The 27074-nt window shown below is 34.2% G+C and overlaps 1 protein-coding gene and 1 long non-coding RNA gene across 4 annotated transcripts in view; one reads left to right on the top strand and one right to left on the bottom strand.

The window, feature by feature from the left end:
• Positions 1-27074, bottom strand: part of LOC145675745 (uncharacterized) — a 164359-nt gene that overhangs the window by 38992 nt on the left and 98293 nt on the right. The window lies entirely within an intron of this gene.
• LOC145675738 (uncharacterized) overlaps positions 1-27074 on the top strand; it is a 74958-nt gene that overhangs the window by 26145 nt on the left and 21739 nt on the right. For 2 of the 3 annotated variants that reach the window (XM_081746369.1, XM_081746370.1), the window contains one exon: positions 3597-8240. The exons of the other annotated variant lie outside the window; for it this stretch is intronic. In XM_081746369.1, the coding sequence (XP_081602495.1) occupies positions 3597-5265 (1669 nt within the window). In that variant the 3' untranslated portion in view covers positions 5266-8240. Of the gene's footprint in view, positions 1-3596; positions 8241-27074 lie in introns of those variants that run through there. 3 annotated transcript variants of the gene reach the window in all.

Below are 27074 nucleotides of genomic sequence, written 5' to 3'. Positions count from 1 at the left end.
GTAGAATGATCTTGATAAACTAAGACAATCAAAGAAAAAACATAAGAATATAACTAATTAATTAGCAATACGAATGAAGCGTGTAAAGGGAATTCTTTAAAATACACTTCATAAAACCGGATGTATTTTAATCGGAAGAACAAATTATGAAATATGAACATTGAAAAGGTTTATTAAGATATGTATAATAGTATTAGATGGTCGTGAATTGTTTCTAGTGTATCAATATCCCCAAAAAATTCTTCGTATATTCAAATATATTTATATATGTGTGTGTGTGTGTATATGTATGTATATGATACATAGTTGAAAAGTAATTGCTTGACTACCTTACAAAATTTTGATGCGAGAGAGAAATGTTTGATGCGCCGGTGTCAGAACTTTTAAATTAGTATAGAAGGGTGATTGTCAATTATGTTAATATGTTTAACAAAGATGAATTTATTTTTATTTACCTGGTACCATACAGATTGTCAGGAGACGACACCCAATAAAAATAAATACCGAGATGTGGGGAAGGGGCTGTACTAGTGCAACATGTCTCTATGCACCATTCTTAACCCCCAGCAACCAGAAGCCAACAAAAGCATAGTTATATTGCTGTATCTGATTTCATTTAAACAAAATGATATGTAGGAGAATGTATATTCCTAAAACATTTCCACACTTTTATTAACGCTCTACGGGTTAATTCTGATAAGCACATGACATGGTGTTAGCTGAAGCGAGTTTTCGTGAGCAAAGTTATTTTCGGTTATTTCGCTAGGAAATACCGAACTCATAGGTACATGCCAAATTTCGTATGCCGAAAGAATAGCCAACAAAATTCTTCTTCCCGGTGCCGCTCGTATACAACAGAATAAAGTTAGAATAATTTTCTTAATATTTCAATACATTCCTTGTTATTTTATTGCTGGATTGTGTATGATGGTGATTGAGAACTATTTCTGTGGCTTCAACGTTCATATTTGACAAGTTCAAACATATGTCAAGCATGCAGACGGCTACGAAAATTTACCTGCATTGAGGCTGTCATAACGGAATGCCGACATCTGACGTATAGTTTAAGAGCATGACATATAGCCATGAAGCCTGTCAAAAATGGCTAGTGTGCAGAGTGCAGCGTCAGGGATAGAGACATAATGGACATAGTAAACTGTAATTTATGAAAAGTTTGTAAAGTAAATAATAACATCATGCTCTTTTTTTTATACTTAAACAGAAATCATAGGACCAGAAATGGTACGAAGTATCTCAGCAGCTTTTGAAATTCTGATAAGTTCTTTCAAGTGTTCCATCTGAAATGAAAGTTCAAATGATTAAGCAATAGAACCGAATTTTTGCATCGAGTGAAAAATATTACACCTTGAACTCTTCCATGATGATATGATATTACTACACGCACATTTATGTCGAAGGGCTTATTAAGTGTGTACCATAAGTCATGATGAATTAATATACCCTGAATTCGGGCCATATTAGCATACAAGTTGCTAGTGTTATCAGAATAATTGTCTGGTCCAACAGGGAAACATTTTGAAGAAGGAAAGAGTATTTATTTAAAAAAGACATGCAAGATACGATCAGCAAGCAAAATTATGTAAGCTCAAGCTGTCCTGCGATTAGCGAAGATATCTGAAACTGTTAGAAGTTGTTTTGAGAGTTAATACAAATATTGTAATACGGAGGTCGATGCCTTAAAGAAAAACCCTGTTGTTTGAAGGAATTCTTATAAAGGAATGCTATCGCATTGCAGTCTGAACTAAATTGATTTCTGCGCTATGTGTCCAGTCTTTGGTGCATCATACTTCTTTCTCAAGTTAAGCGAAAGAAGGCCTTTATGAAAACTACCTTTGAGGTGAATGAAATTGTCAGTAGTAGATCGGAGAGAGCTAAATGACACTAAAACCTTCGCAGAGAGAGCTATAATAGTAACACATATTGCGCTAGTTCATTAGCCCTCAATTTGCTTAGAGGGGGCCGCGGTGGCTCAGTAGTACAGCATTCACCTCTGGTGCATTGGGTCCCGAGTTCGATCCCAGCTCTTGCCAAGTGGATTTCGAGGTGGACAAACACCATGTTCGTGGGTTTTATCGGGGTTCGTCTTTTCCTCTTATTTCCTTCATTCCAATATATCATCCATTTGTCATAATTAGCATCTCCTTTAGCGTAGCTGGCATAACAGTGGGACGCAAAAGATAAGATTTCATTCATTTGAAATTGCTTACACACAATTCTTGCCTCAATGGATATGTGGGTTGTAGTACGACTTTTGGCTTTTGGATCGGAACGATCCGATCCTAAATTCATTAAGGTTGAAAAGTTTTTGCCAATGTAGTATTAAAGAGTTGCAGCAGTCCAAGCATATTTTCACGAGAGAAGTTCTGCAATATATTTAATACTCCATGATTCACGTCAAACTAGGCACAGTAATGGATCGAAAATGGACACACTCATCAAAGAGCATCGTTAATTCAAAAATAATATAGTTGTGTTTGTTACAATTATAGGCTTCTTACGGATCAGTTATTCAGCAGGACCTCTGTTAATTTTTTAAAAGTGGACATGACACTTCAGCACTGGTCAATTCACGATGCGTTCGTCAAGTGTCAGTTGCAATTGTCAGACTCTTTGGGAAGTAACAGGAATTTCTATCTTTACACCTTCTAAGATTTATTGCAATTTTGCTCTCTCATTTGGAAATCAAAAGTGGTTAATAATTGGGACATAAAATCTCCCGACAAAATTGATCAGAACGCGGCAAAGAACGTGAAGGTGATCACTGAAAACAGCACAAAATCCAGTGATTAGCTGTCTTGGACAGGCTCCACCATATTCTGAAGAGAAACTACGGGCAACATCTCTATCAATTTTCTCAAAAATAGATGGATGATTACTCGTGGTGGTTTCATTACGAGGATGAATATCTTCGTTCGCGTAATATTTGCCCATGTGTATGCTTTCAAAAATAGCGTCGTCGTTAAAAATTAACATCAGCATCTCCTTAATGAAGCCTGTTATCTGATGGGTACTATCGTACTTGCACATTTTAGCCTTGTAAGCAGTGGTATGGTTAAGTATTTTCCACATTATTAGTTCAAAAAGTTTTGAAACCAAAGGCAATCTGCTGCTAGAAAGGTTTATGTTGCAAATTGTAATCGCTCAAGGAAAGAAAACTCTCACGCCATTTGATTACATCAGAAATAGGGTAATAATAGAATGAAAATCGTCATGTGCATTTATTCTGTCATTACTGAAATTCAGATGCTTTAACGTAAGAGTGACATGTTGATAAAGCAAAAAGGTACTTTTACCACACGTATCCCAAGTAATAATCTCACAGTGATAGTTTTGTTTCCTTTCATAGTTAATTTCCACTGATCACCTTAGTAATTAAAGCACAGTATATTATTTCGACATCACCGTGTAATTATTAAATTACTCAACTAATTTATTAACCAGGAATGAGTCTTTTTTTTACCATTGTTGTAACAATTTTTTTCTTCTTTTGTTACGAAGAATAGTATCCAGTCGGTGTCTCCTATTCAGTAATTGATTTTTCTGTCACACGTAAAAGTATATTTTACATTTTTCAGATCGCATAGCGCGGCTTGGAGTGGGTACAAAAATACACAAACACCTGACCAAAATTTCGAATTGACATTACATACTTCTGTGAAGCATACGAGTGTGGAAATCGACAACCAAAAATCAGCTTCACTAATTCAGGTTCCAAATGATACCAGATGTTCCTTACGCGGATATCCTATTGATGGGACAGACCACACATTAGAATCTATTTTTTTAAACGATACTGGAACACATACAGTCGAAACAACCGAAACTTCTATTATATGTGGAGAGACGTGTACTACAAAACGTGTGTTAAACACTCACAGTGTTACACATAAAGGTACAAGTCCAACTACGTGCCCACAGTGTTCCAAAACGTTTACCTCTAAAACAAATTTGAAGACCCACATGTTTATGCATACTGAAAATAGAGCGCATACTTGCACCTATTGTGGAAGGGGTTTTAGTCAAAAAGGGACTTTGAAATGTCACTTACTAACTCATACAGGGGAAAGATCGCATACCTGCACCTATTGTGGAAAGGCCTTTAGTACGAAAAGTAAATTCGAACGTCACTTGTTCACTCATACAGGGAAAAGTCGGCATACCTGCACCTATTGTGGAAAGGCTTTAAGTCGGAAAGATAGTTTGAAATGTCACTTGCTTACTCATACAGGGAAAAGTCGCCATACCTGCACCTATTGTGGAAAGGCTTTTAGTCGGAAAGATAATTTGAAATGTCACTTGCTTACTCATACAGGGGAAAGATCGCATACGTGTACCTATTGTGGAAAGGCCTTTAGTCAAAAAGGGACTTTGAAATATCACTTACTTACTCATACAGGGGAAAGACCGCATACGTGCACCTATTGTGGAAAGGGTTTTAGTCTGAAGGGTAATTTGAAATCTCACTTGCTTACTCATACAGGGGAAAAACCGCACACCTGCACTTATTGTGGAAAGGCTTTTGGTCAGAAAAGTAATTTAAAATGTCACTTGACTACTCATACAGGGGAAAGCCCACATAGATGCACCTATTGTGCAAAGGCTTTTAGTACGAAAAGTAAATTGGAACGTCACTTGTTCACTCATACAGGGAAAAGTCGGCATACCTGCACCTATTTTGGAAAGGCTTTTAGTCGGAAAGATAGTTTGAAATGTCACTTGCTTACTCATACAGGGGGAAGACCGCATACGTGCACCTATTGTGGAAAGGGTTTTAGTCTGAAGGGTAATTTGAAATCTCACTTGCTTACTCATACAGTGGAAAAACCCCACACCTGCACTTATTGTAGAAAGGCTTTTGGTCAGAAAGGTTCTTTAAAATGTCACTTGATTACTCATACAGGGGAAAGCCCACTTAGATGCACCTATTGTGGAAAGGCTTTTAGTACGAAAAATGGATTGAGATACCACTTGCATACTCATAAACGGGAAAAAGCGCACACCTGCACTTATAGTGGAAAGGCTTTTAGTCACAAAGGCACTTTAAGATGTCACTTACGAACTCATACAGGGGAAAGACCACATACCTCCAATTATTGTGGAAAGGATTTCAGTACCAAAAGCAGTTTGAAATGTCAGTCGCTTAGTCATACAGGTGAGAACCCGCATGCTTGCACTGTCTGTGGCAAACTGTGTTATACAAAGTATGATTTAAAGAAACACATTATTACACATACACGCGTGTAAAACACATGCTTGTTCTCAGTGTGGCATTGCATTTCTTAGAATATACGATTTAAAGACTCATATGTCTATTCATACAGGGAAAAGATCGCGTACCTGCACCTATTTTGGAAACGCTTTTAATAGGTAAGGTACTTTCGAACGTCACTTGCTTACTCATAGCGGGAAAATAAGGCGCACGTGCACCTAGTGTGCAAAACGTAATAATCAAAAAGGTACTTTGAAATGTCACTTGCTTACTTATACAGGGTTTTGATGGCATACTTGAACCTATCGTCGAAAGGTTTTTAGGATGTAAGGTACTTTGAAATGTAACTTGTTTACTCATACAGGCGCAAAGCCACATGCTTGCCTTCATTGTGAAAAGCGTTTACTACAAAATATGATTTGAAAGATCATATCATTATTCATACAGGTGTAGGTCCATCTACTTCTACGTAACGTGGCAAGGGGATTTCAACGAAAACTCGTTTGAAGACTCACAGGCTTACTCAAAGGATTCAAAGCCATATTGCAACACATAATGGCACAAGGCCTCAATTCAGAAAGGTGATTAAGGGGTGCGAATTAGTGATGGGCAGTGGGAATATTCCCGGTGGGAAGGAATTTAAAAATGGGATAATTCCCAGGTTTTTTCCCTGGCATATAAATTCCCGGGAAGGAATTTATTTCCATTTCTTTACTTTATCTTCGAAATTATAGAAACCATATGACTAATTACTTTATTTTAATATATATTATGATTTACTTCTAGGTTTTAAAGAATTTGGATATAAAACAACGTGCCATGGAAGGCTCTAACCCGCCTACATTAGCTAACGCTCGCTCTGCAATGCTGTCTCAATTTAATATTGGTAACGTAATTTAACGTATGAAAAAATAAAACAACCGAATCGGAGTTGAATATCGTTAAAAAGTAGGTGCAAAAGCTGGCCCCCAATGCTAAAGAACAGCCAAAATTAGCAAAGTACTAATTTACAAATGATGAAAAGGAACCATTTTGTAAAGTAATTCAGAATTATGTAGAAATAGAGATGAAGTGCTATTAATAAACCCTGAACCACCATTAGTAATAGACGTCGGTCTGTCTCATCTCTCTGACTCGAATTTCTTAAGAGGTACTCGGACTTCTTTTACATGTGAATTAACGTATAGAATTTCGACATAGGTAGAATGAAAGGCCCTGTATGGCAATGTTACGTGCTAAAATATAAAGATAAGTAAGTACCTTGCAAATTTTGTAAACATAGAATAGAATATTTTATTGTCATTGAGCTTTACAAGCAATAGACAACGTCCGAATGAGATATACCTACATATAGATACAGATATATATATATATATATATATATATATATATATATATTATATATATAAATCATTGCATACAGACAATCAGTTATTGGTTAATTTTATAATGAACAACCTAATAATATTTGAAATAAAGTGCCACTGCAAATTAGGACACAATGTCTTGACATTCACTAAACTCTTGAATCGAGTAAAATGGATTCGTTACTAACCAATCATATAACTTTTTCTTATAGACTATAAATATGTACGCGCAAATGTTGTTAAATTGGTGAGACATGTATCTTCTAGCATGTACCCAATCTAATTCGTTTAGAACATTTATAAATTTAATATGTTTATAATATCAGTAATAGAGTCAAGTTGAGCAAATCCACTTACATATAAATTTAAACTGTTACTTTATAACTTTCTCACACATATTTAATTGATATAACATGTTGTAAATAAATATACATTTATGCGTACTCTCTAAATATAATAAAGGGTTAATAAAGTAACATAGTACCGTTCAGAATATACATTTGAAAGAATCCTCTGTGGACAACAGTAGTAATATGCTTTGATATAAAAATTAATTCCACTTTGAAATCACAATATAGTAATAGAATGCAATTTTCTCTCTGTTTGTACATAAATTCCCGGATAAATTCCCATTTTGGGAATCTTCCCGGGAATATTCCCAGGGAATATTCCCGAAAAATATCTTCCCGGGAATTTACCCATCACTAGTGCGAATACGTACTAATGGATGTGAAAAAGCAAAGGCATTTGGTGCAGTAAGTTTTTCACTCTACAACGTGTTATAAATACTTATACAATTGAATGTCGATTAGTTGCACTGTAAGCAGGAAAAGAATTTCATCCAAAACTTGCTTAAAGATCCAGATGTTCATTGATATAGATGAAATCCAAATCTATGCCCTGTTTGTGGCAAGCCTTTCAATTACAAAAGTAATTTGATAGTTTGCGTTCTTACCCATACAGTTAAAATTTTACATCATCATAGTTATTGGTGCAAGGCTATTATTCGGAAAAGACACGTCACTGTGCTTATTCTTAGAAGGCGATTGGTTAAAGAAGAAATTAAATAGTTCGCGTGCTTATTCATACAGGTGAATGATGACATGCTTAGACTAATTGTGGCAGAATGCTTATGTAATGGAACACCTTGCTCATGCATGTGAATGTCGCCATTCTTTCAAGTTTAGCGAAGAGAAAACAGAGAAGTAGTATAAAGGAACTCAGTCTTTTTCATATAGAAGATAAAGCAGTTGCGCACAATATGTCTTAACATTTTACTACAAATGTTACCTTGTAATTCTGGTTTGAAATAACGGGCTGTAGCCCTTCAAAACTATCCACTTTCTTAACCACAAGTTTCTCAAAATTACAATCAGTTGTGAAAATATTTTTTTTTTTATTTCAAACTGTCGATTAAGAAAGACAACGTCAACAATAATGCCGGGTAATTCAAGTGGAAATTTTATCATACTACACCTGGACTTACTTATTTTGTTACTAATGAAGTAATTTTGATGAACGTTAGTAATCCGAAATCTACTATCTGTTATGTAAATAATAATTTTGCTCGTTTGGATAAAAGAAACACGTAATTTCTAACCCTAGGAGTCTTTTACGAACCAATTTTTAAAAACTTTTTCTACATAAGAGCAAACAAGATTTTGTTTTCAGTACATTAAGCAAACGCAGGTGCGAATATAAAAGACATAATTTTAAATACTTTATTTTAAATTACTGTATAGGTATTTCCGGTTCCAAATACTGTAGAGTAGTTAAGAAGATTTGAAGTCTTACGTCTATTCGGACAGATCATATTCTAGGTTTCACCGTAGAAAAATATTTATTGCTAAAAAACATTCTTGAATATGCCCCCTTACATAATGTAGTAACTTTAGACATCTTATTTTAAAATGTTTTCTTTAGTAATAATTTGAGCAACCATGTGGGAGGCGACACGAGGTTTTATTTTGCCCCTCTCATTTCAGTACCCACCCAACAGAAACTTTTCTGATAAGCAGGGTAGACAAAATGAATAAAAAATATATTTATAGTTTCCTCTCCCCCTTCATGATTGGAATTTCACGTAGAATTTTTTTTCTACCGAAAATGGCCCTGTGCGGTCAGGGGTAGGTAACTAAGGAAATACCTAATATATAGCACCCCTTGATTGTAATATTACCGCTTGTTTATTTGCTCGAGGGAGCTCCTACACTACCAAGGGTGACAAAAAGAAAAGTGTATATTGATTCTAGTGGGGACGGGGGCGAAGAAGTGAAAGATTCTTTTGATGATGGGAAGCTGTCACATATTACCAATTAACTAAACAAACATAATAGTAGGGTGAAACGGAACCCAGTAAATTAAAATTGATGTAAAAGTTCAATTTTTGACTTCATATTAAAGTTTTGGTTCCAAATGAGAATTTCAGTCCGAGTTGTCAATGATCAAATCTATGGGGGCTCTTCGATGTAGAGGTTACTACCCCCTTATGGGAAAAGGCAAAAATATTAAAATTCTTAATACTTTCAAATTTTCGTTTATTTTAAAAGAATTTCTGGCTTCATATTAAAGTGTTTGCTCCAAATGACAATTTCAGCCTAAGTAGACAATGATCATATCTCGGGGGGCTCTGCAATGTAGAAAAAATAATGACGTCTATATCGTGATCCTGTTGGTGACATCACGAGTCATGACATAAATATGGCACAAAGAAAACGCTTTATGCTTTCGGCTTTCGTAGCCGAGTGAGCTAACGCAACATGCTACAAAGGAAAATTGGTTTTACCGTGGGTTCAAACCCTGCCTGAGGAGAGTTATTTTTATTATTTTTGAATAATTTATAACACTTCTTTCGTTAAAAAAGATTAAAAATAATATTCGAAAAGTGATTTAATGATTATTTTTTTAATTTTCATTAAACTTCGTTGATTAAAATAAGTTTGCCCATGTACTATAGCAAAAGTAGTAGTAGTAATAGTAGTAAAAACGGGTTAGAATACAATCCAGCATTCATTTGTTTCCGTGCGATATTGCGAAACGTAACTCGCTTACAATGCTTTCTGGCTAGGGCTGAGTGTATTTCGAAAATATGCTGCTTTTCGGGATGAAGTTCCAAGGTTCAGCATTGACTAGCAGTTTTTGCTATTAATATCTGTTCTAACAATATTGCAGTGGACGAAAGTTAGCTCGTGTTGATCATTTTTGCTCCTAATTTAGTTTTTTTTATTATTTAACGAATATATTGAAAATATATTTGTCAGCAGACACGTACGCAGGAATTTATTTCGGGAGCAATCGAAAGCTATTTGGGCGGTCTGACTTCAATATTAGGATAAATTATAATAAAATTTTTAAAAATAACCCCCAAAATTAGGTTAAATTTACATAAAAGTTGGAATTTCAGAGGGGGTCCGGACCCCCTGAACTCACCCCTAAATGCGTTCTAGTTTGTCAGTAACGTTTCCTCATTTTAAAACCCTCAGAAACTTCGGATATATAAACAAAAACGAGTTATTTTCGATAAAGTATCACTTCAGGGAGAGGTGACATTTTTATTACACATGGTGGTACCCCACATTAACAAGGGCTAGAATTCCTTCTCTTTGGTTCTCTGCCATTGTGCTCTATCGAAAGATTAGGTTTGTAAAATATTACTCCTAAAAACAAACGTGATTGACAGAGAAACGTGATACTGAACAGAATTCCACAGAAATGCATGCTTAAATTTCGTTTAAGCTATCCTTTGGTGATTTGCCCTCAAGATCAATCGAGTGATAAATCAGTTCAGTCCCTGTGCTTAAGCCGTGTTCGTATTACTTCGAACAGTTCTGATGTGTGTTTTCCAACCACCATAGGAACAGACAATCAGGGCAAATCATAGCATACAATACATTTAAAAAAGAATATTTGTCGCGAAATTATTACACACATTACCCAAAGACTCTTAATATGTGAATCTAAACATTTATTTATATAGATAAAGCAAATAGTGGAAATTACCTATGGAAAGAATAAATTAACAGCACGATCATAATGAAAAACATGTAATATAACACACTTCTTTCGCGTAAGAAATTGAAACTCAGTTGGATAGAGCAACTAGTCTGTACGAATTAGTTAGTTAGTTCGAGTTTGTGTTAGTTCGAGCCTAATACGAGTAAGGTTTTTATTACTATTGTTTTTCTTTTTTATGTGAGGAAACATCAAATTGTGACATCGCGATATCAAATGTATTTCGTTAGGTAACTTTGTCTTAGCTAAACTTTAAATATCAGTAACCGTCGAATTTATTTCACTAACCGATCAGTTACTGAACATTTCAAACACGTCAAACCAGTGGCATAACATGAAGGTTAACCCCTCCACCGCAAACCCTTGATTATGCGTCCGTACTTTCAAGGGCAGGGCAACCCGGGCGCATGCCCGGGACGCCAGAGTCAGAGGAGCGCCAAAACGAGCCTCAGAAAATAAATTTTATAATGTGTTTTCTACTGACTACTTTTGGTATATATTCTTGTAAAGTAGCGACAATTACATAATCTTTTTCCATTTCATCTAGAAGAAGTGTTTCATAGTACTAAGGGGACTGTATCGACAAATGGAGAGATAGCATGTAGAAGGAAGAGTGGAGGGGAAGTAATTATTGTTTGTTTGATTGCTTGAGTTTAGCGTTCCACGGTTATCCCTCAATGGCGAAAGGAGATGAGGATACTGATTATAGTGGAATCCGAACCACGTTTATCGTTCAACAGTAACCCTCCGAGAATTGGACCCAGGACCACAGAAGGCAGTAGTGCTAACCACTAGACCAAGCGGAGGGGGGGGGCGGAATTCGTATTGTTTATAGCGGGCCATATTCTTTGTGAAGTTTTCCTAGGTAATGAATGTATTCTTGAAAAATGGGTTTAAACTATGAAAAACACTATGATAAAATGTAAAATATAGCCTAGTACTAGGGGGGAGGGGATTGCTAAATTTAATACTAAAGAAAGTATTTTAAACTAAGATGTCTAAGGTTACTACATTATGTAAGGGGGCATATTCAGGAATAATAATAATAATTATTTTTTTATTATTATTAATAGTATTATTATTAAATATGAATGTCTTTGGAGAGCCGAAATTATGTGACACGATTGATTACATGTAGAGCTTTAAGATAAGTGGTCATAGGAGAGAAAAAAATCGGATTTTCCTGTCTGAATTTCTAACGTAAAGATTACGTGCTGAAGGTAAGACGCTTCATCAATTTACAATTGGTTCTTTTTACCTAGAATATCAGTTACTTGAGCTCTCCTTCTTCGGGCTACTAACCTCATGCGGTAAATTCAAAACAATTTCAATTTAAAACAAATACAATGTAAAACTTTTCCGTAATTAAATATATAAAAGGAAAATAAAACATTTAATAAGGAAATTTGTTATCAAAGTGTCTAAAAAAGTAGAAAGAAGACTTTCTAGTGATAAACACTGTGATACTTTATAAAATTCTCCAAATTAGAATTAACATTTACTGGAAAACATTTCTTATGCACCTGTGAGCATGTAGTGAGCAGTGAGCATAGGGGAAATAATTACGAAACTCTTTGCAAACGAAAATTAGGGACACTAACGCAAGTGCGACAACGACATTTTTTCTTTTTTGTTTTGGTATCGTCATGAGTTTTACACATATGTTACAATTTGATCTTTCCCACATAAAAAATAAATAAAAAAACATTAGTAATAAAAATTACAATTGCACTTCATTGGGGTTCGAACCAGGTATCTGCGGCATACAGACTCGTTGCTTTAACTAACTGAGCTATTTGTTTTCTAATCTGAACTAAAACTGTTCTACGATAAAGAAGTTTTTTCGTTACGATCGTGCTACCAATTGTTTTTTTTTTTCCATAGGTAATTTCCACATTTTGCTCTGTCTATACGTTATACTTAGTATACATTCATATATTTGGAGTTCGCAGATAATGTATGTAATAAGACATATTAGAAATATTTCGTTTGTAGATTTAATCCACATTTCTCCCGATGGCATAGGTGTCACTGCTTCGAGTTGAACTGCAGAATTCCCTCGCGTTCTTGAAAATTTCCCACTTTAGTAGAGTTAATAATTCACGTGATTTCGGTCGATTTAATGTTTTTTGCTTCTAATTTATTTATTTTAAGCTAATATCTAACACAAATATTAAAAACGGGTTTGTTATTAACCTATGCTGCTAGGGAGACCTTCCGAAGTTTACAACTTATAAAGAAAACGGAGATATTTTCAAAAAACCTCAAAATAAAGAGACGCGTCATTTATTTTGCTCATAGTTTATAGCTATACTACCGTGAACCTTAAGTCTAAAAAAGACACGATGACTCAGTAAACATAAGCAAAAGTTAATAAAGTATTTTTAAATAAAAAATGAAAAAAGAAGAGCATAAAAAATTAATTTTAATCCGATTCTCATTACAATGATCAAACAAATCCTTTGCCAAGTACTGCAAATCCCTGCCTCAACAAGACCGGAACCCCTTTCGAATAAAATAATATCACTTATATATATCTAGCTTAGAATCACACCTTAACAATATCTTCAATAAAATATATTTTACATAAATATACTATAAATCAGATGGTGAGACTGTTAAGAAAAATAATAATTGATAAATATGTAAACCGCTGAGCTTTTTTAAAGGTTTATTTCCCAAAAGGGGATAACAAAACAACAAACAACAAAAATATAATAACAAGATAAAATAAAATTAATTAATGTTAAGTAAAGGAAATAAACGTAATAATCATGCAATAAATAAATAAATAAATATATGCATATATTAATTAAGAAGTCCATCCATTATGGAATTTCAAATTAGAAAGAAAAAATCAAACATTTTTAAATGGCAAGATCACACATTCATCAAACAAAAAATGTTTTAACTAAGCAAATAAAACAAAGATTGGTCCCGAAATGATCTACCCTCACCGGTAAGAAAGTACTAATAATTGGCACAAAGGAGTCAATGTACAGCACAGTTACATTGTGTTCTTGCAAAATAATTCAATAGATTTTTCTTTCTTTTTTCCTTCTCTTTTATTTTTAATACTTCAAATCAGTCTTCGAGGTTCAAAACACTTAGTATTCTCGTCGGTAATTAGACATAGAATCTCGTTGATCGTTGTATCAACATTTACCCGAAGAGCAAATATTTTAAATTTATAACGTTGAAAGGAAAAGAATATATAATTTAGTAATTATTCTTGACCATCAATTTAATCCTCACAGTTAACTTTGATAAATTAATTCAGTCACCAATTATAAACTTAATAATATTTGTGCAACAGACATACACAGGAAGTCAAAAAATTTTATATTAATTTCTAAATACTGTAAGCCGGAAGTTTATAAATTTATCCAAAATGCAACTAAATTCCATGGTATCCTTCAAAAATAATAATAATAAAAAAAAACTAAAATCAGGATATAACAATATGCTGTTTAAACTGTCACTAATATTTCATCCAATAATCCAACCAAATGTGACGAAAAGATTAATGCCAGAAATATAGATGATTCCAGAAATTTTCCAGAAATATAGATAATTCCAAAAGAAAGAATAGAAATAATAATCAACGTTGTATATGTGGATGTCCATTTATCAGGTAAGTCCAATACTTCTATACATATTGAAGAAAAGGAACTTCTTTTTTTATTTTTAAATTTCATACGACAGATAGAGGAACTCCAGGCCAGATTGAGAACCACTTAGTTGTCCAATCAACACGTACGCATGATCATCATATATATTCCTAATATCGTAGATTTTATTTTAATGACATCTTATTTCAATTAAGGTACTGAATTCATATTGACTTCAATAATGTTACGATTACAGTTAGGGCATTCACAAAATTAAAACTTTAAAACCGAACGCAATGAATAAGACGATAGAGACAGCGGCGGGGATTGTTTTTCTTTTCTCAGTTCCGTTACAAACTTTTACGAGTACTCATTTAATCATAATAATATTTTCATAGTTGCCATTCATGGAATATTCTTTACAATTGGCGCGTCGCTACGTAACTTATTCAATCAACGAAGAAAAGAGCTACATTTTCTAATCACTATATAATTAACTACGATACATTATTTCATTACAATTATATCCCCGGGTAAAAATTTAAAAAAAAAATCGTGTGTGTATTATACTTCCAAAAACTGAATTCAAGCTAGAAATTGTACTTAACCCCAGAGGCCTTAAAAAGGAAAGATTATACGCCAATCATTAGACGTAGAACAAAAAACTAGTCTCATTATATTGGCCAGTGGTCCTTTGAAGTTTCAAAATTTCTAACTACTACTCCGAAAATTCAATAAATCAGTACCATTACTGAAGGATTACAAAAGTAAACGAAAAGTGGGATACACTTCAAACAGCCGAAAACGCGGTAACAGCTTTCCTTCATTTCCAAAATTTTGCATATTCCTGATCACTGATCAAACCGAAATAAGTATTACATAGCTTAAAGACAAATTAAAGTTAAATGTAAACACATAGTTGTTGGGTCAAAATTTGGTAAGAATTCAGAAACATAAGGTTGAAGAATCGAAAACTTGACCAAAAATTGCTAAGTTTTGATGATTTCCTTTCCGAGAATGAATTTTGCCACATATATTCAATAACGTCCAATCAGACGTAATCGTCTTGTATTCAATTCTGCAATACACTCTACCAAGATATATTTAAAATAAACGAAAAATTTTTTCCTTCGAAATTACGTAAACTAAAACAAAATTAAAATAAATCACATGGAACAGCATAAGTGACAACACATTTATCATTCTTTAAATGCTTTTGACATCAGACGGTAAGTCTAATTAAATTGGGTTCCCTATGCTCAAGGATAGGCAATCGATTCCCGAACATATAACAGTACACTGATAAAATTGGCAGTTAACACACGAAAATAATTATTTCACATTGACAGACATATAATACAAAAGCCAGAAGAAATAGACAAGGATGTTGGGTGCAAAAAAAATTAATTTTAAAAAATACGTATGTGTGATTAACTATTTTGAGCAATAAGCTGTAGTGAGTAAGACACTCAAATATAAATAACCCAAGATTTTGTTTTTAACAATGCTGTAGAAATCCACGTGTCTCAAAATAATTAGTGAATATATTAAAGCACATAATTTAAACTCCCCCTTTTGACCTATTCCGTATTCTGAAGTACACATGTAAACAGACAAAAATTCTACGTGCACCGAAATAATACTATGCCACGATTAATCAGAATTTCAATATTTTTATCGGTAACGAACTAGACAAAACTTGAATTTTAAAAAATGCTAACTTTGCATTTGTAACTACCTATCCTGATATTTAAAATTTAATAATTACACTACCAGAATTAACTATTTTCGATATATGCCATTGCGCCATCTCATTAGTTCAACAAATCTAAATTTACAATTAACATACCGAATTGTTGCCATTATTAAAACGTAGAATATGTTTTGAGACAAAGAGTATCTTATTACTAGCAAAAATCAGAAACTTTTAAGAACGACACCACGAAATAATTACCTTATCTTCGTCTCCTTTATACAAAAAACAATTCTAGTATCTATTTACAGAATATAAACATCTTTTTATTCATTAAGCCTCAGCACACTTAAATAATCATCAATTTCACTACTTTTAATTCATCGAATATCAACGAATTATAACGAAATAAATAATAAGGGAGAAAAATAACAAAATAAACGACTCTTAAATTAAAATTTTAATCACATCTTTTAATGACATTTACTGGAAACCAAACGAAGAAGGAGTTTTGGTGAAACTAGCGTCTCATATCCAATTGTTTACAAGTTACACAGAAATATGGCTGCCCTACAAAACATGCATTGGGAACGAAATTTGTCTTTCTTTCTTTCTATTAGTTTGCGAAAGGAGGCGTAATTTTCAAAAAATCAAAACTTACAGGGTCTCGGAGTCTATTGTTTTTTTTTTACTCCCTACTTAAGTTAGTGTTATGTCCATTAATTAGTTGTAGAGAATGACGTCCAAACGAAGCACCTCGCCGAATTTTTGCATCAAAATATGAGCGCCTCCTGCCTTTTTTCTGCTTCTAGCCAATGTTGCTAACTCCCTCTAATATAATATTCACCGAAAATTCCCCCTCAACCTTTTAATAGCAAATGATAAAAACTGTGTGGAAAATACTATTCTAAGTTAAATATATCCCTTTCAACAGGCCTAATACAACAAAGAAATGGGATTTTAAAAAAATAGAATAACAAAAAGAAAAAACTGAAAAAAATTAACACAATGTAATGGATAGAATTATCTCGTTACGCTCTTTCCAAATTATAAAACACTTGAAAAATTAAGTAAACTGGTACCTAAGGCTTACAAATTTCCATCTGATTAAAACTTACAAGGCATGCCCAAATGAAAAGGACATTTCTACTCTGGCAGCAGTGTATTCAATCACAGAGGGTACAAATGATCTTAATTAGTGACGTGTGTTTTGCCGATAGAGCGCGGTGTGGAGATTGCAGGTTTAACGGAGAGCTTAGGACCTTCTTTACTCAGTAAAAGAAAGTTGTTTCGCTGAATGGCGGGGTGCATCATAGATTCCTCCTGATGAGAGCAAGGAGCTCTAATCCAATTTCATCGTGCAGAAAAAGTACATCTTCCAATGTGATTTCCACCTCTTCGGCCCCTTAAAACTGTCGCCTAAAAATGAACAGTTGACCTGTGAGAAATTAGCTCCGTAACCCTAGTGCTTGTATACTGAAAAAATCCATTCACTTCTTACGCACTGGGATTGAATATTAATGGCAATTTTGTGTAGGTATCATGTTCAACGTTAACTGTACTTTGCATATTATGTATTGCACATACAGATACACACACACAGTAAATGAGTGTTGAGCTATAATTGAAGCAGTTTCATTCGGGCAATTCTTATACATTAGTAAAAACAGTACATTCTAGAAACTCAAAATTATTTAAAAAATAAATATCAATATTGTTTCCAGGTTTAGAGAATTTTGGTTCCTATTTCCGTTGCAAAAATACTAAAGAAGAGTAATTAGTTTTCATTTTTTTTTAAATTACTATCATCCATATTTCTGAAATTCACCAAGCAAAACGTGAAATTAAAACTTACAGTATTGTTTATCGATATTAACATTACAAATCCCTTTTATTCTTAGTAATATTGCAGATTTTATAAAATAGTAAAATGCTTGACGTTACAAAGTGACACGAACAAACGAACGAAATAAAGATAACTGTAATAAGGAAATAATTCAGAAATGAATTCAAAGTATATGGACTGTCCACTCTTTTATTAAGGACTAACAAAAAAATATTTAGGAAGTAAAATATATTGCTTTTTCTTGTGAACTGGTTAAATGGGTTTTCTTTAGAAAAAGTATATTGTTCTGCCGTTTTAGAAAATTTATAATAATTAGAAAGACATTGGTATTATAGTAACAAGTTCTTGGATAAAGCTACTATTTTATAATACACTCGTGTGATAATTTTCATTAGATTGTATTCACGTTACCTTTCGACTCGATCAGAAAATCCGTGCGAGTTAGTAGAAATATTACAACCTCAGTCCAAAATAACAAAAACATAAGTTTAATTAAGTTCCGAAAACAACATTTAGAATTAAACTTTAAAAAATTACAGAATTTAATGATAACATTTACCTTGTTTCCTACATCCAGTTCATATTAACCGCAATAATTATCCCCGTGTTCTACGAATTCCTAATTTCAAGCTATTCGACAATATAAAAAAGGTACAATAAACCGTAGCACCATTTCGGTTAGTATTCGCAACGCAATTTAATTCTAAATTCATATATTTCTAAAACAAATACTGCGATCTGACAAATGCAATTTTGGTTTAGATAAGAAGCCGTAAATTCTTGCTAAGGATACAATCCTGCCATGAAGCCAGTTCGCTAAATTATGACAGAAAATGTTTAAATAATCTTACATTAATGTGTTATGGTCCAGTATTCATTTAAATAAGCAAAGAACGAATATTTCAATCTGAAAATAATCTTTATTCAGATAACTAGAAAAATAGAAAATGACAAAATGTATAACCATCACCTCTCATGTATTTGTTTTGATAAACACCAATAAAACGACCAATTTTTTAAACAAAAATATGTGCTGATACATACATAGTTAACATTATGGTATAATTAGTGATGTAACTATCAAATATTCTTTCATATGTGTACATAATGGTTCTAACTGAGAAAAATAATAAAAGAACTATCAAAGACACTTTTGTACCTTGACAACTATTTTCTTTTAAGTCTTTTGACAATAAAGTTTATGATCAGGACATGACAGTATTATCCAGGATAATTTTTTAGTAGCCCTGGTATTCAAGATTTTCTTTCACACAATATATATACAATAGCACTAAATTTGCATTATGCTTAACCCATTTCTAACGCGAGTTTCCTTGTAATCATTTCAAACAGAGAAAACACATTTACTTCCACTAATATTTTTTTCAACATCATAATTCCTCACAAATAAACACATATTTACTTTCACTAATATTTTTTTCAACATCATAATTCCACCAAATAAGAGCCTTTTTCTTACTTTTATTTCTCCGGAACCTTGATATGACGTATTAGACACCGACACAATACATTCACACTACGCGAAACACGTACTTAAAATAGACTCTACAAAGGCACGTTATTAAATAACACTATCTAAGTATACATAAATTATATAAGCCACTGGATAATAAACACTAAATAAGATATTATTAGCAATAAAAAATAAGAACTACGACTCTCGAAAATACTACCCTCTTTCTTTGGCCAATAACTGGCTAATAGCACTGTCTCCAGCAATAGCACATTTGTTTAATTAAAACGGTAGGAATGGCCATCTAATAGTTTCGTTCAACAGTCGACGAACATCAAATAAAACACATACAGAATGATCTTAAATAACATCTGTTAAGTACTTTAATATGAACTGATTTTTCCACGGATTAAATGTCGCAGAGCACTGAGCGAATATGTTTTTCAAACAATTAAACTGGAAAAGAAAGTACACATAATAACTGTGCATGTACCTGAATGGATTTTCAGTGTAACGTTTTTAATGTTACCAAACGTTGAAGAAGTAGATTTGGCACGAGAGATTGAATGAGAAATTAGATTCTCTAATATCTAAGGCATGGAACAACGCAACTTGCTTCTATTGTACAAATCTATCCTTAGATTCGCCATGTATTATTCTCAATTTCATAAAGACCTGAACACGTTTTAGATTTAAGCCGAAAGCGAAACTGAATTTTACAATTTAGGTTTTTCGTTTTAGCGAAAGATGCTTTGCATGAATGAAGGTATTAACAGAGATGATTCTAATATGGTATTATCAACGCATCTTTCTTTATGTAGTCTGGAATGGCATATGTGACTTACCTAAGCGTCTAATAAGTAAACATAAGAATGAACATTACGACTTGTCTACCAAATAAACCTAGAAATAAAAAATGAATTTTTAAGGTTAATAATAACTGAAGCTTTTCGCAGTTTCTGAAAATCACTTCCCACGCAGGATACGTTAAGTCTTAACACGTAGAACAATTTGCTGAAGTAATTAAATTAAATTACAGGCGTAATCTCACCAGTTAGTTATGTGGATGAGAACAAAACTTTGGTACTCTTTTTACCTACTAGCTAATAGGAATAACCCACCAACTCTTCACCACTGTAAGATCAAGAGAATTTCCTGATTTCGCAACAGAACCACGGTGTATCCCACACCGGTCGTTTGAAGTTTTCGTCGTTCCTATTTTACAATTTTATGTGAGACAAGGTATGGAAACACGCGGCTAGTGATCAGTCCTAATTGTATTGATATAAATTTTGTCAAGCTCCCAGGCTGTAAATTGTCTTAGGTGTTCCTATGACTTATTTTCTGCTAAGCTATAAACCCAAATATTGTAAACTTTTTTAAAAATTTCCAAATTTGTCTGTGCAGCTTTCACTAGCTGATAACTTACTGCAAAGGCTAGGTTTCATAGCAAAGCGTCAGTTATCGCTCGAAACAGCACAAACGAAAAAAAAAATCTCTCAACCAATATAAAAATATATATTTCAAAACAAACAAACAAATCTCAATTTCCGTATCACTCACCTTAAATCTCCGAGATTTATATCCCCAATTTCTATTTTTTAATTTTATCTACACTTCCCTGCTTTTTATATCAATCTGCAGTAAACTATTAGATTCCGAAAAGCATGATTGTAACCTTGGTTTTGTATATGAGCCCCTCTGAGCAATCTGAGTGATCCTTTTCCTTCCACGAACGACTTGATGGTAACTGTTTTCATACGTCTTATAAAACAAATGCTAAAATTTTTCGTCGGAATTAAAATACACCGGAATTGAGGTAAGAAATATGATGTTATAAATTAAGATATCATACTAACAGATTTGACTTCATCTATACCAGGATTAGAACTTAGTTACAAGTGGTACTTTATCTCGATAACATTTCGGGTTTCAAAAAAAAAATCAACGTGCAAACTTAGAGAAGGGGTTCCTCTAATCAAAATACGGGAAGAAAAACATGAACTTGTCGTCAAAAGTCCATAGCTTCGGAGCTATAGGCTGCCGAGAACTTGGAAAAATGAACTTTTAAGGGCACATAGCTCTCGGAATATTATGAGACGATCGTAGTCGGGTGACTGCTTACCAAACAGTATGAGCCCTATTCAAATATCCTGTAGCACTTGCGCAACGAATTGTATTGAGAAAGTTGGAGTACGAGGAGATACTTTTAAGTACTAATTAAGCACTAATGGCAGTATTCATGTGAATGCCATTTAAAAATCATTTCATTTTACTATTGGTAATCGAAAATAACTTATTTCAGTTTTTCCTTTCATGTAGCAACAAATATTTTTAGAAGTTATGCAACCACAAAAACATGTTCTAACTTCAAAGGGAAGTCATGAAATACCTTAAGTTCCTCTGTGCAATTTGTAGCGCCTTTACCGGAAGATTCTAAACATGGATATTTGAATAGAGTGGATACTAGTTCCTAATGAGTCAACCTGACTACAATATGTTCCAATAGTAGTAGGGCTATGAACACTTAAATTTCAGTTTTTCACGTTTCGGCATCCAATAGCACTAAATCTATGGATGTTTGGCCAGAAATTCATATATTTTTTTTTATAATGTTGATATGAGAATCACGTCTCGAAGTTTATCGGTTGATCTTTTTGATACCCGATATATGTATACACAATTTACTTTCCATCTCGTGTGACTACTCTAATATTTACATTATTAACAGTTTGGTAATATTTAAGACAACACGACATACCAACCTAACACAACATATAACCTACACCGAAATAATCTCCAACTACAATAATGAAAATAGGAAACAAAAACGAGACTTCGCAATAAGGGAACATTTTGCCTTCAATAGAAGATACAAGGAAACAATGTTACAGATTGAGGAAAACGGCCCGTATCAAACTAGAACACGAGATTTACTATTTTACCGCCCCCAAATTTGTGCCTTTCTCAGACACCTCTGGTTGAGAGTCATCATGTTGAGGGACAATGCCCTTATGGCTGGATGGACTACTTGTTTTGTCCTAAGAAAAAATATTATGTAATTAGGCTTAATATTGAGAGAAAATAAATATTTAAGTACAAAAGGGCAACAATGAATGGACTGGAGAATCGACTGGTATTTAGGCTAGCGTTCACATTATTGTCAAATCCTTACTTGAAGTTAATTTAATGAAGTAAACTTCCGGTTAAAAACAGAATTGAGTTGTACGGTAATCGCAGATAATCCACAAAATGGACCAAAAAGACACGAATACAAATCATTTTTACAGTGGTATTTACTTACAGTAGTGGCCCTTCACACGCAATTATGACTTAATGGATAAAAACAAAAGTTGAATTACACTGGTCGGCAAACTGAAACTTTTTTCGCTCCCACGAACGAAAATAGGTGATTTCTATAGGTTTTGAGCTCCTGTGTACGAATCCGTAACCCTTTTATCTCAAGGACATACCAGTTTTCAGGGAGGAAGGCGGGGTGTTTCAATATTCGCCGAAAGATGCTATTCTCCACCCATAATAATTTGCACATTATAATTTAAATATCAATACAAATTATGTAGATAAAATTGCATAAAAAAGGTAAAGTTAAACACTTAAGTGTCACTTGGTTTTCCTACTCCTCTTGTATTTACTACAGGGTGTCTTGCGTGTCACATTCCAACAGAAGTCTGCCAAAATATTCATACTCCATTTACCACTGTAGCGCCTCTCCATGGTAGCCATTTGCTGGTGAAACGTTTTCCCGTGTTCGGCAGAGACCTTCCCCAAGCTGTACATTTCAGGAAAGAAGTCCAGGTGGCAACGCAGGAAGTGTATCTTTATGCACATATTACATTCCATGTTACGAAATGAAGTAATTAACCTGCCCACAATGTCTTTTTAATCAGGTGACTTATGATTATCTAGAAAGTTACTGGAAACTTCTCGAAAGGCCTCCCAAGCCTCACTTTCCACTTCATTAAACTTAGAAGAAAATGTAGTATCCTTAAAAACGTCTCTGATTTGAGGTCCCGTAAAAACACCTTTTACCTTGGCCTCGTTGAGTCTTGGAAATAGTTTTCTGAAATAATTGAATGCTTCACCATCCCGGACGAGGATTTTCATGAGCCCTAATTTGATATGAAGGAGTGGTAGGAATATTTTCTCCGGATCCACAAGACGTTCCTTAGCCACGTTCATCTACCCTGGGACCAGTTGCTTCCTTGGCGGCGATTTTGTGATGGTGTACTAATCTTTGGCTTGACTAAACCGATTGACTCGAGAAGCAGCAGAGCTTTGTGTAACCTCCTTGTAAACCGGTAAGGATGGCAATAACCTTAAGGTCAGCGCATACAGACCACTGGAACTGTTTGTACTTAATTTTCTGCAATAGGTTTTGCATGTTCTCGTATGTTTCATTCATATGTACAGCATAAGCGATAGGGATGGTTGGCTTTTCATTGCCATTGTGTAGTAACACTGCCTTGAGACTTATTCTAGAGGAATCTACGAATAGCCTCCAATCTTCAGTGTTGTAGCTCAACTTCAGTTGTCCCATAGCGATGGAATGTCACTGCAATACTCCAAATCACCATCCTTTGTAAAATTAGGAACTAGGCTCACCTCTTTTTTCCTATACACGACATATTCACATCTTGGTTTAGTTGATTCCATTGTTGAAGTCGTGATGCAAGCAACAGGGCCTTACACTTGGGAAGGTTTAAGTCTCTGATGAGATCGTTCAGCTCTTCCTGACTTATCACATGTGGTTCATTAGTGTCAGCACTGGAGCGAAATTGGGATCTAGCCGTGTAGTCGAAGATTGTGCAACATTCTCACAAGCAGCAGGTTCTTCATCGGATGAAACACTGCACAGGGTGTATGAGTCTCGTGGTACGGGTACAGGCAGACAAACATCATGTTTCACAGGTCTTCTCGCGGAATCCAAGTTAGGTTACTGTATTTTATGCTTCAAGTTTTTTGAGAAACCTTTTATATTAGTCAGGCAGAAGTAACACTGAAACACGATCACGGGGCTCGCGCCAAACCATAGGTACGGCGAACGGCTGTGACAGGACACGCTGCCCCATCAGCATTTGTATACGTGTTGTTTTCGCAAGTTTTGCGTTTCGCTCACTTCGAGCAGTGTGACTGAGCGCTCCGCTCAGTAACCTTCTGAACTCCACCAATGTCTAAACTTCACTGGCAACACTGTCAACATATGATCGGGGAGCAGCAGGTTGAATCGACAGCAGTGTGAGGAGCAGGTTGCAGACAGATAGAGAAGAAAAATGCAGCGGAAAAATAAGTGAAGTAATAATCCAGTGAGAAGCGTATGAGGACAATAAAACGTAAACATGTAATTTCACCTGCCGATCGAGGTAAGAAAAACTGAACATGTTTAAAGATAACAAGTAAGCCGTGTTCGTGAAAAAGCAAGACCCTGCAAGTAAACATCGCATGTCACGTACTAATGTCAACGAAAAGGATTGAAACAAGTGATATGTGTATACGGTATACGACACATTAAAGCATGCTTTGCACTCGTAACATTATAGAATTCTTTTGATATTACCGTAAAAACATATGCGCATATAAAAAGTAAATCTACAATATTGATACATTATTTATGTAAGCCGATATAATATTATTCATTTCAAATACCTCACTCATAATCTAATCTATTTTATTGGATACTGCATATCAGTGCTACAAAAAGTAAATATAAAGTTTCTTGCGCCAGTCAATATTAGAAGTAAATAATTTGTAGACACTCTAAAGGATCAGTAAATATAGAACGTCGTGCATATAATGAGCGCACAATATGAACGCATTCCTTTGTATTGAATTATTTTAGTCGTAAGCTCAAGTTTGAAACATATATACATAAAAAGCGCTTAAAACAAAATCAATCTATATTTGATATAGGCCTATATAATAGCGGAATATTACTTCAATTTATAGCTATAAAAATATCCAACAACCACAGTAGTACTATAACATCGTTACATAACTGCATTATTTCTGGAAACTGTGCTAGCTAACATATTTATCTGTGAAGAATGTTTTAAGTATCAGTACTAAGTTGAATTCAATTTAAATAAAAGTTCGCCGGTCGCGACTATCAAGTGTCAGTCAGTTAGTCGCTTTGCATTCAAATTAGTATTTCACTAGTGAATCATCTGTTCAGGCAAAGACAGAACTGAAGATAGAAACAATTATACCAAGCGGCAAGTATAATGTAATAGTTTAGTGCATCCGTAAAAAGGAAATAATTAAAAATAATAAATAAATAGTAAATATAAATATAAATAAGAGATCAAACTTCTTTCTAGACATTTGAAATAATATAATTTGCTACTGTCGTCTGGACTTGCATTTCTTCTGAAAAGACTAAATAGTAGAGAAACCTTATTGCATGTATTATTATTGTTTTTGTTGTATATAGTATTTTGTATGTTTCCTTGTTTGATATATCTTATTTCTTTTAATTACTTGTCAATCTCAGTTTTATGTTGAACGGTATCAATAATTAAAGTGAGTGACGTTATCAAATCATTATTGAAGCGACTGTTTACGTCAAAATATTGTTCATTTGTGGTTAGCTTTATCTGTTGTGTATATGAATACTATTTTGTGATAGAATGTGGTATTATAAAAACAAATATAGTAAATAAATACATGTGGTTTTTAGCAAGTTTACGCAATTGTATTCTGAGAATTCTGAGTCTAGATTGCATCATCTCTCTACGTCTTACAACTTCGTGAATAATATCAGTGTGGAGATTTATATTGAAGGCTCGAATGGTAAGTTGTCGATTACGAACCAAGGGTGTTGTAGTATTAATATTGGTATTCTTATTTGAGTTCACTATTTCTTGATACACTGTTTTCGGAGCGTGCGCTCCTGCTACCGAGATTCCGGATAACGGGAGGTTATTAAAGATTTGTTTCATATTTTAACCATTAATACCCTCCACCGTTACCGTCACAGTTACATTTTAGATTATGAGACTTAGACGCTTGTGAAGAATAGTGGCAATCAAAAGTGTGAATTTCCTGGACTGTTGGTTGTGTAGTTTACTTCGACGTAAAAAAAGTGAACATGGGTGGAAATCGGCGTAATCGACAAAGAGAAAGTGCAAGTGCAAGTGAATCTGGTGGTGCGGCCATGTCAGACTTAGATAAAGTAGTGTGTTGTGACGATCCAGCTAGAGATGAGTATCATGTACAATGTTGTCTGTGTGATCGCTGGTTTCACCGCGTGTGTAGTCAAATGACAGAGGAAGAATGGAATGCTCAAAATGAACTTGAGGATGATGCACCCGTTGAAGCATTATGGAAGTGCGGACAGTGCAAACCACATAAGGTGATGGAGAAGGTAGAACGTAGTTTGTCTTTGGATGCGATGGAGCAGATGCTTGTCCGTATGTTTGAGAAGTATAATGAAAAGGGACAATGTGAGTTGAGGTCAAAAATCAAGGAAGATTTTCAGATGGAGATGAAGGTTATTCAAGAGGATTTACGGGATAGTAGAGAGCAATTGGAGAACAAGATTGAAGAGGTTAGCAGGAAGTGTGACAGGACGAGCGCCTCGTTAACTCATCAGGTAAATGAATTGTCACGAAAGATGGACGGAACTCAGCTGGAGATTCAAGATTTGAAGAATACCGTTTTTAAACTCGAGGAAGTGGCAATACTAACAGAGAAAAAGGTGAGTCAGCAATTTGAAGAAGTAAATAGAAGAATCGATCAGGTATCGAAGAGCTGTGTAGCAGGTATGGCACAATGTCAGGACAGGATGCAGGATGAGATTGAAGATGTGAAGCATGAGGTGTTACA

The sequence above is a fragment of the Thermobia domestica genome, chromosome 18, assembly GCF_964235325.1.
Source record: "Thermobia domestica chromosome 18, izTheDome1.hap1.1, whole genome shotgun sequence".
Lineage (NCBI taxonomy): Eukaryota > Metazoa > Arthropoda > Insecta > Zygentoma > Lepismatidae > Thermobia > Thermobia domestica.
The sequence above is the reverse complement of the archived record's forward strand: the minus strand, read 5'-3'. Positions and strand labels throughout refer to the sequence as shown.